Here is a 16,932-nt window from a genome sequence, read left to right as displayed (position 1 = left end):
GAAGAGGGAGAACCTTGGATTCGGGAAAGAATCTAAGTCTATCTTACCTCGACCACGGGAATACGGGGTAGATAGATGGGTAGATGGTAGATGCTAGAATATCCGATTGGCACGATACTTTTTCTGCAATGCATGTTATGTAAGTATGGAGTACCGTACACTAGACTAGTCTATTGAATATTGCCTCCTTTCTCGGGCCAGTTCTCCTAGGGGCGGCAAAGGCGGGGGTGCTCGCATTGCGCTCGTGTTTTCCGGTGGCTGTTGGTGGCCATTGGATAGAAGACGTGTCGTCTTGGGTAATGTTGGCAAATGGGAGGATGGTGAAGCTGGCTTTTTTGGCCTGGATAGGTGCCGATAGGTGCCGATAGGGTCGTTTTTTTCTTTTTTTTGTCCTGGATTTGCTTTTTGTCTAGCTAGTTACTTGGAACGGAACTAGGAGATATCGTTTCTGTACTCCGTAGTGTTGGTTACTGTTGATTCAGAAAAAGCAATAAGCATGGATATCTATTCCGTGCTGATTTGATAGTTGCTGCATGTGGTTTAGTTTACTTGCAGGCCCACGTACTCGATATACGATGTGCATCATAGGCATCATCATATCAATCCATGATATGAAGCACGCACCATTAACTTTCTCCCCCGGGCTAATTATGATAACATACAACATACAATTACGTTGTATTCCATCGGATCTTCGAGTGGAAGTGGAGTGTTCCAGAAGGCGACGGCGATCGACGGAAGACAGAGCCCCTTGCCACCTGGGTTTGAAATCCACACTGGCCGGGTGAGTCTAAACACCGTATACAACTTAACTTATGCCTGTATACGAAATCCAAGACCCAGAATGCCCTGTGGCAAAAGAATCGGCGTTTAATCTCCGACCCCCTTTCGTCAGGTTTATTGATCTATTGGTCTATTAATCGGGACTAGACATGGATGTTCGCGCCATATTAAGAACAAGTAATCATGATGTCGAGATGTGTTTATATTGTGGGTCCCGCCACCTGCAGGGCACCGAGTCATCTACATTGGGAGATGTTGGGCGTTCAGAAAGATAAACAATCCTTGGAAGGGCAAAGTATATGAAAGTTGTAAAAGGGAGGAAGGAAATGTGCTCATTGGGCACGGGATATGGATGATCTGTGGCGGTCGCAACTGAAGATCACACCTGCGTTGTAAGTAGAGTAGTTTGTTTCCAATAAGTTGGCCACTTTACAAGATACATGTTGTACTCTGTACAATATTCTCTAACACACACCGTAGTACGGTACGGAGCACAATATACAATATAACATCATAGGTAGTGACAGATCTGAGATCATCTCTAGCGGTGTAGACCCCGAAACCAAAGGCGCTATAACAGTTCACACGCCTGAACACAACATTTGCCGGTCGCAGAACCAAAAAAGCAAAAAAGCACAAAAAGCAACGGCCGGGTTCCGAGTGAGAAACGAGAAAACTTGTTGATCTTTGGATGAGCCAGCTGCATTGCCAATCCTGGGGTACATTAATCGTTGTGCTCGGAGGCAAGCAAGGCACGGTACACAAAGGGGAACGGGCGTCTATCACATATAGCACATATCATATCACACAAATCAGCATATTCTACACCTTGTACGACATACCAGAGTACGGAGTACATAGTTGTACATGGGACTAGTCGCTATTGTACAGCTACCTCTGCATGGACAGGTTTCGGGTCCTGAGAACCGACAACGGATGTGATGAATCGTAGCCCCGATCTCTATCAGGTGATTGGACAGGCTGCGGGCTTGCAGGGTCGATCTAGGGAGCTTTGTGGGTAGAATATTGATTTTGGTGCATTCTTGTCTTTTGCTCACCGCAACATACAACATAGTGTGTGTTGTGATGACTCCGTACCAGAGAAGTGGCACACTATCACACCTTATACAACATACTTTACCCCGGGATGGTTGGGGGGGCGGGATTACAGTTCGAATAAGTCAGACTCGGATCAGTACATGGCCCTTGCCTGTGTATGACGCAAGTGGTGAGATACAGACAAAGGAAAAGTAGTGAGATTGAAGACTCGGCGAGGCAACTTTATGTTTGCAGGGGTTATTCTTGCCTCCGGGCTGTACGAAGTACACCTTGAACTACGGAGTACCTATGGTACTGACGGGCGGGCAAAGGGCCAGCCACCAACAGAAAGGACCAAGGTCTAAATGGAGAGACGGCAGGGAAAGTAAGTCCACGGCAACGCCAATAATAATACGAGCATTTTCCATAGATGTCCCAGATGGTCAAGGTACATTAGCGCCAGGAGAAGAAAGATGAAAGTGTATGGCCCGTGCAGAACTAGTCAGAAGGGAAGCGCCAACCTCCCCCCACTCTGCTTTTAGGGGAGTTTCTCGAACAACGAACAGTTCGAGCAAATGGTTGGCCATAGCGCCCCTCCATCATCGCCTCACTCTTGGACTTCTTTAGCGTCCTGCCTAGACCCGAGTCAGCCTAGAACGGGGAGTGAGAGGGGCCAGGTGGGTTCGGGATTAAGTTAGGTGTCTGTGCAAAGGACGGTGTAGGAAGTTAAGATGTGTGAGAGTGAAGTCGTATACAACATATACTCTTAATAATCATCATATAAGTGGAAACATAATTATGATACCTAATCATCAACGGAAAAAGGACAGATATGCTGCATTCAAAACATCCCGAGGTAAAATAATCAAATAATATCCATGGATGACAACCAGATCTGACTCAAAATGCCATAGCTTTGCGGGGCTGGGGGCGATGAGCTTATTGGCAGAATGTGAGTGGCGGGTGCGTTGGCAAATGTGTGTCAGGAGGTTTCAAGGCAGAAACACCGTTGGGGAGAACAGGGGTTGGGATACGTGGACAGAGCATTGCCACACTAGGCCTAGAACAGAATCATCTCAGAGTGGAAAAATGGGTGGGAAAATGGAAAAATAGGAGAGACACTGCAGTTTCCAGTCGATCGTTATGACCCATGGTCCAATCATCGGTTGTGGCGGCTGCAGGAAACACCGACCGAGTCATAATGATTGGTCTAACCATACTCGGACATGCACACCGCTTCGTACACATGGCCTTATTATTATTTTGGTTATTAATAATTATTGTCATTATTCTTGTTTCTAGTGCCACTCTATTTTGTACGCATCATGGATTTTTTTGGGGATTATTATTTTTCTTTTCTTTTTTAGATTCCATTCGATCCTTCCCCTTTTAGGATTTAATTTAATTTCCTTTTTGACTAGCGCCCTTTCCCTTCTGTTTTATTATTGTCTTCTCGAACCACGAGGCGGCCATCTGCCTGATATCCCTTCTATAATAATCTTCCTTCTTTCTCTACTTCGCGACTTTGTATATTTCAACATCTCTTTCTTATATATTTTACTATCTCTCCTCTTTTATTTGTTTTTGATTTGTTTCTTTTTGTTGTTCTTGCTTCTGGTTCCTTGTGCAACAACTCTCCTTCTCGACTTCTATCAAACACAACCAGACCGGACCAAACGGACCTAGATCGGACCATCTTGAAACCCCCATTGGATTGGAATGGATGCCTTTTGAATATCCGTGGATTTAGGCTTCTCTTATAATCTCCCTGGATCAGACTACCTTTGCGCTCTCTCTTCACTCTTTCCTCGTTCTCATCCGGGAGAGGAACATTGGATCCCCTCTACACACAATCCCCAAGGACAATGTACCCGACCATGCTACCAACACCACCACCATCACCGGCTCCCCGCCGCTATGCTCCCGAGGATCGCCTAGGACTCGTATTAGCCAACCGGCTGGAACTCACCAGAGTCCTTGGTGTCGGAGCCTACGGCGTCGTTTACACCGCTTTAGACATCCACACCAACGAAGTCTATGCCGTCAAGGTTCTCTGCAAGGATGGTCTGGATGCCCGCCAACTCAAGTTCCAGCAGCGCGAGATTAGACTTCATCACATGGCAAGCCAACACCGCAACGTGGTTCCCTTAGTCCGCATCATGGATTCCGTGGATTGTACCTACGTCGTTATGGAGTATTGCCCAGAAGGAGACCTGTTCTCTAACATCACCGATAAGGGAAACTTTGTCGGTAATGACTTCTTGGCCAAGAGTGTATTCCTCCAGATCCTGGACGCTGTACAATTTTGCCATTCTCTTGGGATCTACCACCGGGACCTTAAGCCTGAGAATGTTCTCGTGACCGAAAATGGAATGACCGTCAAGCTTGCCGACTTTGGCCTGGCGACGACAGATTATTATACGACCGACTTTGGATGTGGTTCCACGTTCTACATGTCGCCTGGTAAGCGCTCAACTACCCTCTTTCTTGTTATGGCTGTGTGGCTAACCTAAATGTTTATAGAATGCCAACAATCCAACGCCCGACCCTTGTCCTGCTACATGTCCGCTGCCAATGACGTCTGGAGTCTGGGCGTGATTCTTGTCAATCTAACCTGCGGTCGCAATCCATGGAAACGTGCCTCGGTCGAGGATTCCACATTCCAGGCCTACCTCAAGGACCCATTCTTCTTGAAGACTATTTTGCCTCTTTCTTCCGAGATGGTTAGTATACTGAGCCGCGTCTTCGAGCTTGACCCAATTAAGCGGATCTCCATCCCAGAGCTGCGCCAGCTCATTATGGAGTGCCCCCGCTTCACGGAGAATCCCATGGTCCAAACCCCCCTGGGTGCCGGAACAGGTCGACTACATTCCCCAGCCCCAGATGCCATTGTTCATGGGCCCCATGGAACCCCTGTATGCCCAGACCTCTGGCTCATCCTTGGACTCTGCGCAATACTCAGCCTTCTCCCAATCTGCTGCTTCCGACGGTTCGGCAATCACCGAGGATTACTCGGATTTCGATACCATGTCACCTGCAGTCTCGGAGCAGGTCCCCGATTGCAAGGCGGTCTTCCCTTCTGTCTGCGCGGAGCCCTTCTTTCCCGCGGATCCCTTTGCTTATGGCCTCATTCACCCCAACCTACGGGGCCTCGAAATCCCCGTTTAATTGCTCCTTGCCTCGCAGCTGCATGACTTGACGCTCTTCTCTTTACATTACCATTCCTTGATCGAAATGGTCTCTAGGGATCTCCTTTCGCATATCTCGGGTCCCTTGCTCTCTTCTCTCTTCCCTCTGCCACTCTTAAAAGCTGCCGAACAACAAAAAAGTTGATCGCGTTGATCATGATCCACTGGACTCGGCCACCAGCTTTCTTTTCCCTTGGACATATTTATTTACTCTTTTTTTCCCCCCTGGACCACGGTACTTCCCTGCTTAACGACCGTGACCTTACATGGACCGTTTGACCACAGTCCCGTGTCTCGCTTTGCGACCGGGTCTCCTTTCTTATTGTTTTAATATTTCCACACATACCTGGAGGGTTTTTTACGTTTCCATTTTCTGGCGTGATAATACACTGGGAAGCATGATTTGAAGATACGCCCCTGGGAGGGCTGATGAAATACGGGGTCTTGTTTATTTTTTTTTGGATTGGTGTATTTGGACATGTTTACTCGGCGTTTGACGCTTTTCGACTTCTTTTCTCTGTTTATCTTTTGGGGAAGGCTTTTTGTTATTTTGACGACCTAAGGGTGATCTTTGTTCTTTTCTACTCATATGTGCATAGACTTTTCGCATTGGCGGGACATTTCGGGACATCTTGTTCCCTTTCATTGACTCTTACGATATGATACCTCGGTGTGGCATGAGGATACTTTACAAATCTACACCACTGCATTCTACTACAGCCTACTTCCACATTCCTCAATCTCACCTTCGAACCTTGTAAAGTTAACCGTCTTCAAAACACGCCCCCAACCTCTTCCCAGTATACTGTTGTGCAACGTTGCGCCGTCCCACAACGGCCGAGACTCGATTGGGCATGGGGGGATGATGTTTTGTGTCTCGTCGTGTGTGATGGGCCCGCGCCACCGTGGAACCGCTGGCTGCCCAAGTGGCACGCAAGACGGGGAAAATCCATTCTGAGTTGACGGTAGATGGATCTCTGGTGGGTTGGATGAGGTTTTACAGTACCAACCCTGTGCATCTCGTGGTTAATCGACCGAATATATGCAGCAGGGTAACATAGTACATTCCAACATCTTAACGATGATATATATATATATACAGACCTTCAATAAAGCAGATATATACTTTTCAATAAATCGATTTCGCATACATCCAGCTTTAACCCCGGATATATATACACCGCTATTACATACAGAATCTACATATTCCGCCCACCGGTAACCCGAATCGTCTCACCATTAACATAAGAGAACCACGGCGATGCAACACCCAGAATCGCCCTCGCAGCCTCAACGGGTGTCGCAGGCCGGCCAAGCGGAATATCAGGGTAAGTAGGAGCAGCAGCCTGCTTCTTGTCCTGGTCCGCGGAGCCCTTCTTAGTGGCAAGCTGCTTGCCTGGGATACCCAGGGCGACCTTCGTGCCGTCAGGCGTGGTGATGAAAGCGCCATCTTCCTTGGCGGCGGTGAGACGTGTCGTCACGAAGCCGAAGGCGATGGTGTTCGACCGCACACCGAAGGATGGACCCCATTCTTTGGCGATTGTGCGGGTCAGGCCGACAACGCCGGCTTTCGCGACTGCGTAATTGGCTTGGCCTCTGTTTTGATCCATTATTAGTATTTAGGATTTGGCGTTGGGCGTTGAGAAAGAGAAAGAGTGGAGACGGGGGCTGGGATTTCGGGTACTTACGCATTGCCGTGGATGCCGCTTGTGCTGCTGATGTTGATCACTACGCGCGGCTCTTGGTCTTTCACTCGGAAGTAGGGTGCTGCGGCGCGCACGAGCTGGAAGGGTGCGGTATTGTGCACGGCTAGCATGGTCTCCCATTGCTTGTCTGTCATCTGTGTGGGGAATTGGATTGTTAGTGGAATGCTAGCTTTGGTAGTATATGTTAGAGCTGAGATCGTCTCACCTTGTGAATAACACCATCCCAGGTGAACCCGGCATTGTTCACGATAATGTGGATCTTGCCATTGCCGAACTCGGCGGTTTTCTTTACCAGCTCGGTGATATAGTTGCTATCAAGTACATCGCCGACGACGGCGAGGGCACGGCCGGCCTTGGCGGAGTTGATCGCGTCAGCGACGGCGTTGGCTTTCTCTGTTTGTTTGTTAGATATGTGGGCACTGTAAAGGCACACAATGTCGATGTGTGATTATGGATCTCATACTGGCATCGATATCAGCGACTACGACCTTCGCGCCTTCGTTTGCGAATAGTCGTGCTGCTTCAGCGCCGATGCCTTGACCTGCACCGGTGATGATGGCTACTTGGCCTGCCAGCAGACCGGCCGGGTAGTTGAGGTGCTCATTAACCTGGTTGAGACGATCAGAAGGAGCCATTTTTGAAATGATGGAATAAGTCAAAGGTGAGCGTTGAGCTTGTAAGAGGGGAAGGTCTTATACAACCTCTCGGCTCTGGGATCGCCGAGGCTCACCGCGGACCGAGATTGTGGGGTATACATAGTAGGGAGATGGGGTTTTATGACCACAATTTATTTTGGTATACATTATATTTACTTTTCTTACTATTAGATCGTATATAGGCGATATATATAGGCGATACGTTTTTCAATTTTCTGCTAATATAGCCGATCTGCGTTTACTGTCCAGCTTTTTAATCCAACTCTGGCTTCTCCGCACTCTCTACATTCTTCCTCCCTACCGTACAGTAGCGACAGAAAACAGTTGACCTCCCATATGTAGGTATAATTCAAAGAGACTCGTCATGCATCACTCGTCCAGATCCGCAGATACACTCCCCCCATGAAGTCGACTGTAAGAACGCTGACACAGTAGCTTCGTAGCCTGCGATAATGGGAAGCAGCCCTTCACTTCTAGGTGTACTGCTCGGAATATCGGTATCTAAGTCGGGAAGTAAGCCGACATGCCCCGAAAGAGCCCAGTGCTGACTGGCGTGCGCATCTGATAGTTTCGGTTCTGATGGACCTTCGTGGTCGCCCAACTTGGGAATTTGAACATCGGCAGCACTAGCGGTGCTTTTCAGAGCCAGCAATACATCCCGGCAATGCAGCAAAAGGCCTCGAAGTAGGAAGTTGCGTATTTGCCTGTTTTCTTCGTGGCAGATCTCATAGTATCCGTAGCGGATATCGACTCCGTGTTCTGGCCGCGGTGCGCGAGACGTCTCCCGCGAAACCCAGTACTCAAAGAGCTGGAGGGTAAGATTGAGTACCGAGATAGTCAGCAACAGGTTTGTGCTGTCTTTGGCACATTTAGTACACCGGAGGAACATCTGGCAGGCGCAAAAGGTGCATTTGATGGTCTGCAGGCTGTGATCGAGCCGCAAGGGCATTGATCCAGCGAGTAGGTGGTTAAGCCGATTCATGTGGAATAGCTGCATATCCACACACTCGCATGGCGAAATCGGATACGGCGAAGCCACAGAACCGGCCAGAGATGGACTGGCCATTCCGTCGGCCAGTTCCCCTGACAGAAATGTTGGCGTCACGGGCGTTTGTGGATATCCCAGGCCGGCTGGGAGAGCAGGACATGGATCCACGAGATCTGTGAATGGAGAGCTCTCAACTGCCGTCAACTGCCCAGGGCAGACGGATGATTCTAGGGTTGCTGTATTGCCGAAGCTTCGGGGACTTTCCCAGAAGCCCGGCTGATTTGATATCAAGCAGACCTATAGGACGGCAAGTTATTAGAAACCTGCCGAATTGATAAGCGTATGGGAAAAAGGGAAAGCTTACATCGTCGTCAATTGCTGGGTCAGGAATATGATTCCCATAGCTATTCCCAACTAGTGGGTCCATGTCGGCCACAGGGGCAACAAGTCGACTACCTCGAAAGCCACACATCGTGGGCTTCTCTTCTTGCAACTGACCTAGCTTGCGGAGGGTAGCTCTGTTTTTGCTACCCTTTGGTTTACCAGATCGATTTGCAAATCCGTATTGGCACTGTAGGCCGTGACGTAGGCACCGAGTACAGACACTCTTACCAGACAGGTTGCATTTCACTTTGGATTGCCTGCAGTTTTCACACGCAGTTCGAAGTTTAGGTGTATCTCCGCCGGCATATGGGCTGCCATTGGACTCTGTAAGCATTGTCTGTTTGGTGCTGGTTGTGGACGGGGGGACGTTGGGGTGGGAAACACGAAAGAAGCTAGTAGGCTCTCCCAATACGATATCAATGACACTACCTATAGCCCAGGGTTCGGTGATATATGGATATAGATGGAAAGAAAAAAGGGGAAAAAAAGAAAAGCAAAAGGGAAATTAGAAATAGAAATCCAGGATCAATACAATGAAACCGCACACGTCCAATGAGGTAGAAGCTTCACACCCCCGTCCACGCCCACTCCTTGTATATATATAAACAAGCTCAAGCTTCAGGGAGAAGAAATGTCACTCTGGCATTCAAATCCAGTACCGACGGCAGCCGCATACAGAGGTCAGCCGCTGTGAAACCCCAGATGCTTCCATCTGATCAACCACGCATGGGACGCCAACTGGCACCGGTATTCCGAGGTTAAAAAGAAGCATCTTCCCTCGAAATTTATTCTTAAATCTAACCCAACCTGATCTGGCAAAAGGAAAATTGCTTTGATTGACAGCGTTCGCTATTTTCGAACACTGCTCGTGATATGAGAAGACAGGGTCCCCCAAGAGAAACCGGCTAGGGGTCCTTTTGTTGGCAGTCGTCACACCCTGATGCAACATCGTAAACGCCAATTTCGGGGTTAAGTTTCTGGGTTATTGGAGAACCAGATGAACCTTTTACTAACAAGGGCTGTTGGTCTCTTATCCCGCTGGGGCCTTGTTTTCTTGCCAATGGAACACAAGTACAATAGCCTCGAATGGACAACGCTGGGCACCATGTGAATTAGAAGCAAAAAAAAGGTCTCTTTTTTTATCGGCTGACCGGGTCTAGTCCCTTCCCTGTAAGTAAAATATGCGCTCATCGCTTCATTCCTTCGTCATTGTGTCATTGTTGCACATACTAATTCGAGTCAACGTCAGCAGGGGACCTTTGACCCTTGAGAGATGCTTGAACATAAGCCGCGCCACGTACGCTACAACGTGAACATTTCATTCCATGCTACCTCTTAAAAGAATGCCATGAGCATGTTGTCCAACCTCGAACTTGTGTTGCGCCAGACCCCGACTCAGCCGCGTGGAATCTGACAGGTCTCGGCAGCCCCGCTGTGCCGATAATCGAATGCCTTCAACAACCCTGTCAGGTGAGCTAGTGCTGCGCAGACCACCAGCACGTGGAAGATTTGATGCGAGCTCCCCACAATGTCGAATTTCCCGGGCATAAGTCGCTCAGGTACTCGGGCCGCATAGATCCCGGCTCCAAGTATATACAAGAAGCCCTGGAAAACGAGCCAGTTCAGACCGATCTGCTGTTGCACACGGTCAAGTCCGAAGATAAAAATTCCATGGAGTACGGGGAAGACAGCGGATAAGCCCATCCCAACAAACATGGTAGCGCGGAACGGACGCCAGCGAGGTGTGCGGAACCGGGGAGAAGCGGATACAATCACGCAGCCTAGCCCAATGGTACAGATCATGGTCCAGTACCTGTGCTGCAGCTCGGGTACACAGTAAAATCCGTAGAAGACACTAGGTACAAAGCTTCCCACGATCAGTCCCACGATACCGATATAGTCGAGTGCATTTCCAATGCGTGCAACCACAGGTGAATGGTTTGAAATGGTGTGATAGGTTGCGGACATGCCAAGACAGAAGGCTGCACCTGCGAAGAAACAGGAAAAAGCGAGGATATCAGAATCGGCCGCATCCCGGTACCGCGGAGAAAGCAAGTGGTAGAGCCAGTATGCAGCGGGGGCAGCAAATACTGCTGGCAAGAGGTGGGTGTAGATGTTGACCGTCTCATTGTGAACGTAACCCAGCGATTGAAATGAACTTAAAAATGAGGACGAGGCGGGCCGATATCCAGTATGGATGTGATGGTTGTCGCGTTGCCAGTGAGGTAGATCGTTCCAATGAAGAAGTCGCTTTACCAAATTGTGAGCCTCCTCCTCGACAGCAGTCATCTCCGTAGGCTGACTATCTACCGACACTTTCTGGTACTCAATAGGGCGACGCTGGTGAGGCATAATCACATGTGATATGCAAGTATGCAAGTATGCAATGAGTTACAGGAAAATGGTTTGAAGTTGACCAACAATAGAACATGTAAGACAAGTCAGCAGATAAAATTCTTCGAAAAAGAAAATAAAAGTGGAAAAAGTAGAAATATATATAAAAAAGAGAAAAAAGAACGAGAGAAAATGTCATGAGCCGTTGGGCAGTTGAGGGAAATCGTCGTGTTGGGAAAGCCTCGGCGTGGGGAGGAAACAAACAAGACAAACACTATATCAACTCCAACGGTTGATCATACTCAATGTCAACACATGTCAACACATGGAAAGATGAGTCGTTTACGCCCGGTATCTGACTCCCTGGAAAATGTCGGATTTGTTTCAAAGGGCGATAAGAAGTGCGTTTAAGATGCGCACTCTTCCGAGCCAAGGCTGACATGCTAACATCCGCAGACTGTTGGACCATAAGGTTCAGACGCAGTACTTCGACAAAATAGTTGATCGATATATGCGATTTTGTGCCCATCACTCCAAAGACCTCGATGCCGCATTGGCCTCTCTTCCAACAAGTCCCTCAAACGATGCGACTTCCAATCCGCCCGCTTCCCGGTCGCCCTTGAAATTAAACCCCGCACAAAAGGGTGTTCCGCCACCATCAACAGAGCTATCCACACTCCTTCTCTCCCTTCGGAAGCTGCGCGAAGCCGTTCTGGCAACAGCTACAACTACACCAGCAGAATTCTCACAGCGAGTTCATGTCTTCTCCATTCGCTTGTCTATTCTGGCGCATCACCCACCGTCATACTTCCCCTCTCTACGATACGTTCTGGATAGACTGCACTCCACATCTCACCCACTACCCAGCGCCGAAGCCACGGAACTGGTCACATACTTGATTCTCGATTATGCCTGTCGGCAAGGAGATATGATTGCGGCATTTGAATTGCGTTCCCGGGCGCGGAAAGAGCATTCCTATCAGTCACAGACAGTGGATAAGGTTTTGGCTGCCTTAATGCACGATAATTGGGTGGTATTCTGGCAATTACACAACAGTGTGGATTCCCACATCCGCGCAGTGATGAATTGGGCTGCAGACCGAGTTCGCAGGCATGCGCTCAAGGCCGTGGGTAGTGCTTATCTCAGCGTGCACATCAGCTGGATTTTGGGCGGCTGCACAGGAGACGAACAGAGTTGGACATGGGAGAAATTGGTCGAGCAAGAGAAGGTTCGCTGGGAGCGGGAAGGTGATAGGATTATTATCAAACGGCTGAAGCAGAGGGCCCCTCCCAAGCCGGAACCAAGCGCGTCAAGTGCATGAGTACATGTCGGGCTAGACTTTCTTTGGACAAGAGCATTCAGCGGCGTTCTTTTCATTGCATGGCGTTGGTTGGGAAAACGTCGTATCATTAGCAGACTGATATCATTCACCGAGTATTAATTAATTATTTGGATCGTGTGCAGACAGATTGAATTCAATGGCCCCCAGGGCGAAGTGATTTTCAATTCAAAGCGTTATAACTTCAGGTCTGAGTTTGGCCGATCTAAATTTGTCTGTCCGATGACAGGTTGTTTTGATATCGTATCAGCCAGCTGTTCCTTCATGCGAGTTGCACTGTCGGTACAAAGCTCGTAGACCGTCGACAAATTGAATATCAAACTACCAAACGAATGGTTGGACGCGACCTGGGCCTCAAGTAGCCGACGAGACTAGGAACAAGCAATCAGTCAACAGATTCAAACCACCCTTCAAATAGGTGCATGGGATATAGGGATCAAATACCTCATCTAATTGTCCAGCATACAGAAGACACACAGCCAGATTTTGAGCTACCAGAGCCCCATCCGTCCTTGTCCTATCCTCCCCGAGAATGCGCCACTCAGCCACTGCATCGGCGAAGCGACCATCTGACATGCTTATCAGAGGCTTCAATAAAGCAGCCTCTTTCGTCTCATTAGCATCACCAAATATCTGGCTTGCTGCGTCCAGATCACCAATCCGCAAAAGCAAAAGTGCTTTCCTCAACTTTGTGATGTTTGACTCTGGCCCGGGTACCCGGAGATTATCAAGTGATCTCCTAGCTGCATCGAAATCACCCATCTCTATAAGCGCATTCACGCTCCTAACACCAAGATCTGCCAATCGCTTTTTCCATAATTCTCGCTCAGCTTCAGTAGCTTCGCTTCTCATGATCTCCCGGCGCGCTTCTAGGCCGATCTCGTACAAACCACCAATGCTTCGGCGGGAATCACCAAAGCCTATACTCTGGAGTCTCACAGCCAGTACGCGAAGCGGCCATGGAACAATATGACGAGGATCTTGTACATGTTCTTTTTCAAGTTCTAGGCCTTTATCATTATCGACTGCAGCCGATTCAGGCTTGAGATCGATGTAATAGAATGCTGAACTCAGATCTTCCAGGGCTTTCGATTCCTGTGCTGCGATAACCGTATTGCCCGACAGATCCAAGCAGGCTAGGCGCGTGTAGAAAAGGGAGAAGATGATCTTTATATCCGTCGGGGATATTAAAGACGAGGTCAAGACCGAAGCAGAGAAATGCGCTGCAATGAGGAATCGACCTTCAGCCAATAGCTTTTCGAGGGTGCCTAGAGTAGTCGATAAAGGTTCCCCTGGGTTGAGGATCAGGAATTCGGATCGCAGTGGTGGAGGGATGTCAAGATGAGAGAGGGTATGGAAGTTGCTGTGACGGAGTAGGAATGAGAGGTCTTTTTCTACAGTTTCAGGTAGATCATCTGGCGCAAGCGGATCTAACTCGTAGAAGGATGCCCCAGAAAAGGTGTCGTCGGCAGCAAGCATTGATTTGTGTTTGACGGGCGAGGTGGATGTTTCGGGAAGAGCGAGAGGACTAGATTGTGTAAGAGAAAAGACATAGCGGTGGAGGCCAAGGTACCATGCTCACTCATCTGATGCATCTAAAGGACCTCTTGTTGAGCTGCGGGGCCGAGAAGCTGCATAGGCAATCAGTAAGGGACAGTCGAAGTGTGATGGGAATGAAGTGAGCGCTTACACCTGGAGATATTCCGAATGTGCTTGTCTGGTGCTGAATCCATCTCTACAACCTTTGAAGTGTTTATGAGATCAATTAGAATGAAAAGTAGAGTAGGTATTGTAATTGAAGCTTGGAAGTCGAAGCAAAACACCCGATAAGCTATCGGATTCTGCCAGGGCGGTGGATTCCGGATCTGGAGACTTGGCCGCGATCTGGCGTTGCCGAATGCATCAAGCTGTCAGCCATACGTTCCCTACCCTTTCCTTTTCTCTTTCTTTTTATACGATCTTCGCTCCGATCTTTTACCGCTCCTTACTTTATTAATTGACTTGTGGGTTTTGAAAATGGCCGCGGCCAAGAACAAGTACTCGGTCATTCTTCCCACCTACAATGAGCGGAGGAACCTCCCTATCATCATCTGGCTGATCCAGAGGACTTTCAACGAGGAGTATGCGCTCATCCTGATACAATTAAAGCGATATGGGGGCTAACATCTGTTTTTGAATTATAGGAAGCTGGATTGGGAGGTTATTATCGTCGACGACGGATCCCCTGACGGCACCCTCGAGATCGCGAAGCAGCTCCAGAAACTCTATGGCCCCGAACACATCATCCTCAAGCCCCGTCAGGGCAAGCTCGGTCTGGGTACAGCTTACGTCCATGGCTTGAAATATACCACCGGCAACTTTGTTATCATCATGGACGCCGATTTCAGCCACCACCCCAAGTTCATCCCTGAGATGATCCGAATTCAAAAAGAGACCGACGCCGACATTGTGACCGGAACCAGATATGCGAACCGTGGAGATATCAAGGGTGGTGTCTACGGCTGGGACTTGTTCCGCAAGTTCACTTCGCGCACTGCCAACCTCATCGCGGACGTCATGTTGATGCCCGGTGTGAGTGACCTGACTGGTAGCTTCCGGCTGTACAAGAAGTCAGTGCTGGAGAAGGTTATCATCAAGACCGAGAGCAAGGGCTACAGCTTCCAAATGGAGATGATGGTCCGTGCTAAGGCAATGGGTTACAAGGTGTCCGAGTGTCCGATTACCTTCGTCGACCGTCTGTACGGCGAGAGCAAGCTGGGTGGATCCGAGATTGTCGAGTACCTCAAGGGCGTGTTGAGCTTGTGGGTTAAGGTCTAAATCGGGCCTTTCCATTAGGACTTTGGTGCCCCAATGCTTCGATTCATTTTTGCTTCAAGTCCAACATAGTATCATGCCTGGACTTGCCTACTGCCCGTGCTGTGATATACCCCTTTCTCACCTCTGTTATTCCGAATCTGTGCACTTCTGGGTGGTGTTTGAATGACCTGTTTATTGTCGATATCAATTCAACGTTCTCTTGCCTTCTGGATTTCACATTTCTATGCTTCCATATCATCAACCTCCAGCGCTCAGAGTGTCTGGAGGTATCGTAGAACTCGGTCAATGAGGTCCTGCTGACCTTTGTCATGAACATTGTGGCTAGCTCCAGGAATGACCCCACTGTTTTCCGCATCCCACTTGGCGCCTCCTGCTTCGGTGGCTTGCTGCCATCTCTGCAATAGCTTTTCCTTGTCCACCCAATGCGGGCAATACTCATCTTCGCTAGAGTACAAGACCAATAGTTTTGATTTGACAATGCCCTGGGTGCCCACCATCCCAAAGGTCTCTTGCAAACGCTTATCACTCAAGTCGGAGCTGAAGAGATCGTCATCAGATGGGTTGTCGGGGCTATGAGGGCTGACTAGACTCAAGAATCTCCGGGCACTGAGAGGCGTGTCGGCCGGATAAGAAAGCTTCGCAGTCAGGTTCATTGGGAGGATTGAGTCGTTCTTATCCGCTGTGTATGGTTTCTCCTTGGCAGAGGCCACAAGCTGATCGTAGACCTTTCTAAGCTCGTCGGGCTGCGAAGAGGAATTGATAATAGCCTGCAGACCCTCTCTATCAGAGGCAGGTGCTTGTAGAATAGCACCATCGAGCTCAGGGCGGACCATGTGCTGAAGGCCAAAATCAAACTCCTTCTGCGGCACCGGGTTCGGCGAATAAAGGTAGTGCAGCACGTCCTGGCTTCCGGTCGAATGTCCCATGATCGCAATCTTTCCGGCTGTTGTCAGTGCCCCGGGTTGGCGTGATGCCTTGAGATCGCGAATGAACCGCACACATTGCCCGATTTCTTCTACATCGCGATCAAGGCTTCCGACTCCCCATCCGGCATAGGAGGACGAGAGTAGGACAGAGAAGAGTGACCATTCGGTGTTTTCCAGAGCTTTGGCTAGCTTAGAAACATAGGGAACAGTGCAGAATCCATCTGTCAGTCCGCCCATGAAGATAAGGCTGTTGGTCTTGTTGACCCCCTGATGTGGTGGGGTGAACTCAAAGGCCACAAGTTTGGGAGCCTGTGGGTGTTAGCTTGGCATTGAGAATGAATAGAGTACATAGTCTATACATATTCGTGGAGAACGCCGTTATGCGACGAGCCGCGGCTAGCGTGTGAGGACATGATAGAAGCGTTGGTGGTGGTTGACAAGGTGAGACTCCGCAAAGGTGGAAGATCAGCAGTTGACGTATTCGACAGGCGGGATCGGCCATGTTTGCACATTGGTCCTCTTTGATCTCATGAACTTGAACATTTTGTTTATATTTCCGATTAGACCATGCCAATGGAATCTGCCCTACGACATACGGAGACTCCGTATAGCGGCTCATACTACACGTTTTAGGCCTAGCCACGCCCACTGTCGCCAAGGCTATACGATGTACCTCGTATGTCTGACATTCAAACCCCCTCTACGCATCAAGATGTGAGATTTCACTCATTTTTCTACCATGAGGCCGACCGCAAAAATACGCTTTTCTACGA

At 49.0% G+C, this 16,932-nt stretch overlaps 8 protein-coding genes across 8 annotated transcripts; 3 read left to right on the top strand and 5 right to left on the bottom strand.

The window, feature by feature from the left end:
* Positions 1-3,290: 3,290 nt before the first annotated feature.
* On the top strand, positions 3,291-4,989 carry N7471_002917 (serine/threonine-protein kinase; the record flags this gene model as incomplete). The annotated part of the gene is made up of 3 exons (XM_057275637.1): positions 3,291-4,284; positions 4,345-4,544; positions 4,603-4,989. Exons 1-3 carry the CDS (start codon positions 3,687-3,689, stop codon positions 4,987-4,989), a joined length of 1,185 nt encoding a protein of 394 aa, XP_057140275.1. The 5' UTR covers positions 3,291-3,686.
* A 1,219-nt stretch (positions 4,990-6,208) lies between these two features.
* Positions 6,209-7,350, bottom strand: N7471_002916 (SDR family NAD(P)-dependent oxidoreductase; the record flags this gene model as incomplete). The annotated part of the gene is made up of 4 exons (XM_057275636.1): positions 6,209-6,605; positions 6,698-6,849; positions 6,921-7,108; positions 7,179-7,350. 4 exons carry the CDS (start codon positions 7,348-7,350, stop codon positions 6,209-6,211), a joined length of 909 nt encoding a protein of 302 aa, XP_057140274.1.
* Positions 7,351-7,720: 370 nt separating this feature from the next.
* Positions 7,721-9,077, bottom strand: N7471_002915 (Zn(II)2Cys6 transcription factor domain-containing protein; the record flags this gene model as incomplete). The annotated part of the gene is made up of 2 exons (XM_057275635.1): positions 7,721-8,656; positions 8,724-9,077. The coding sequence occupies 2 exons, from the start codon at positions 9,075-9,077 to the stop codon at positions 7,721-7,723; spliced, it is 1,290 nt and encodes a 429-aa protein (XP_057140273.1).
* A 1,061-nt stretch (positions 9,078-10,138) lies between these two features.
* Positions 10,139-11,095, bottom strand: N7471_002914 (hemolysin III family protein; the record flags this gene model as incomplete). The annotated part of the gene is made up of 1 exon (XM_057275634.1): positions 10,139-11,095. The coding sequence occupies one exon, from the start codon at positions 11,093-11,095 to the stop codon at positions 10,139-10,141; it is 957 nt and encodes a 318-aa protein (XP_057140272.1).
* Positions 11,096-11,392: 297 nt separating this feature from the next.
* On the top strand, positions 11,393-12,398 carry N7471_002913 (uncharacterized protein; the record flags this gene model as incomplete). The annotated part of the gene is made up of 2 exons (XM_057275633.1): positions 11,393-11,478; positions 11,534-12,398. The coding sequence occupies 2 exons, from the start codon at positions 11,393-11,395 to the stop codon at positions 12,396-12,398; spliced, it is 951 nt and encodes a 316-aa protein (XP_057140271.1).
* Positions 12,399-12,592: 194 nt separating this feature from the next.
* On the bottom strand, positions 12,593-14,149 carry N7471_002912 (uncharacterized protein; the record flags this gene model as incomplete). The annotated part of the gene is made up of 4 exons (XM_057275632.1): positions 12,593-12,787; positions 12,861-13,944; positions 13,999-14,047; positions 14,107-14,149. The coding sequence occupies 4 exons, from the start codon at positions 14,147-14,149 to the stop codon at positions 12,593-12,595; spliced, it is 1,371 nt and encodes a 456-aa protein (XP_057140270.1).
* A 283-nt stretch (positions 14,150-14,432) lies between these two features.
* N7471_002911 (dolichyl-phosphate beta-D-mannosyltransferase) lies at positions 14,433-15,233 on the top strand (the record flags this gene model as incomplete). Its single annotated transcript, XM_057275631.1, has 2 exons — positions 14,433-14,536; positions 14,600-15,233. 2 exons carry the CDS (start codon positions 14,433-14,435, stop codon positions 15,231-15,233), a joined length of 738 nt encoding a protein of 245 aa, XP_057140269.1.
* A 251-nt stretch (positions 15,234-15,484) lies between these two features.
* Positions 15,485-16,572, bottom strand: N7471_002910 (uncharacterized protein; the record flags this gene model as incomplete). The annotated part of the gene is made up of 2 exons (XM_057275630.1): positions 15,485-16,468; positions 16,519-16,572. 2 exons carry the CDS (start codon positions 16,570-16,572, stop codon positions 15,485-15,487), a joined length of 1,038 nt encoding a protein of 345 aa, XP_057140268.1.
* Between the last annotated feature and the right edge of the window lie 360 nt (positions 16,573-16,932).

The sequence above is a fragment of the Penicillium samsonianum genome (assembly GCF_028829775.1).
Source record: "Penicillium samsonianum strain IBT 33392 chromosome Unknown utg000002l_segment0_segment0, whole genome shotgun sequence".
Taxonomy (NCBI): domain Eukaryota; kingdom Fungi; phylum Ascomycota; class Eurotiomycetes; order Eurotiales; family Aspergillaceae; genus Penicillium; species Penicillium samsonianum.
Note: the sequence above shows the minus strand (reverse complement) of the source record. Positions and strands in the feature narration are given on the sequence as shown.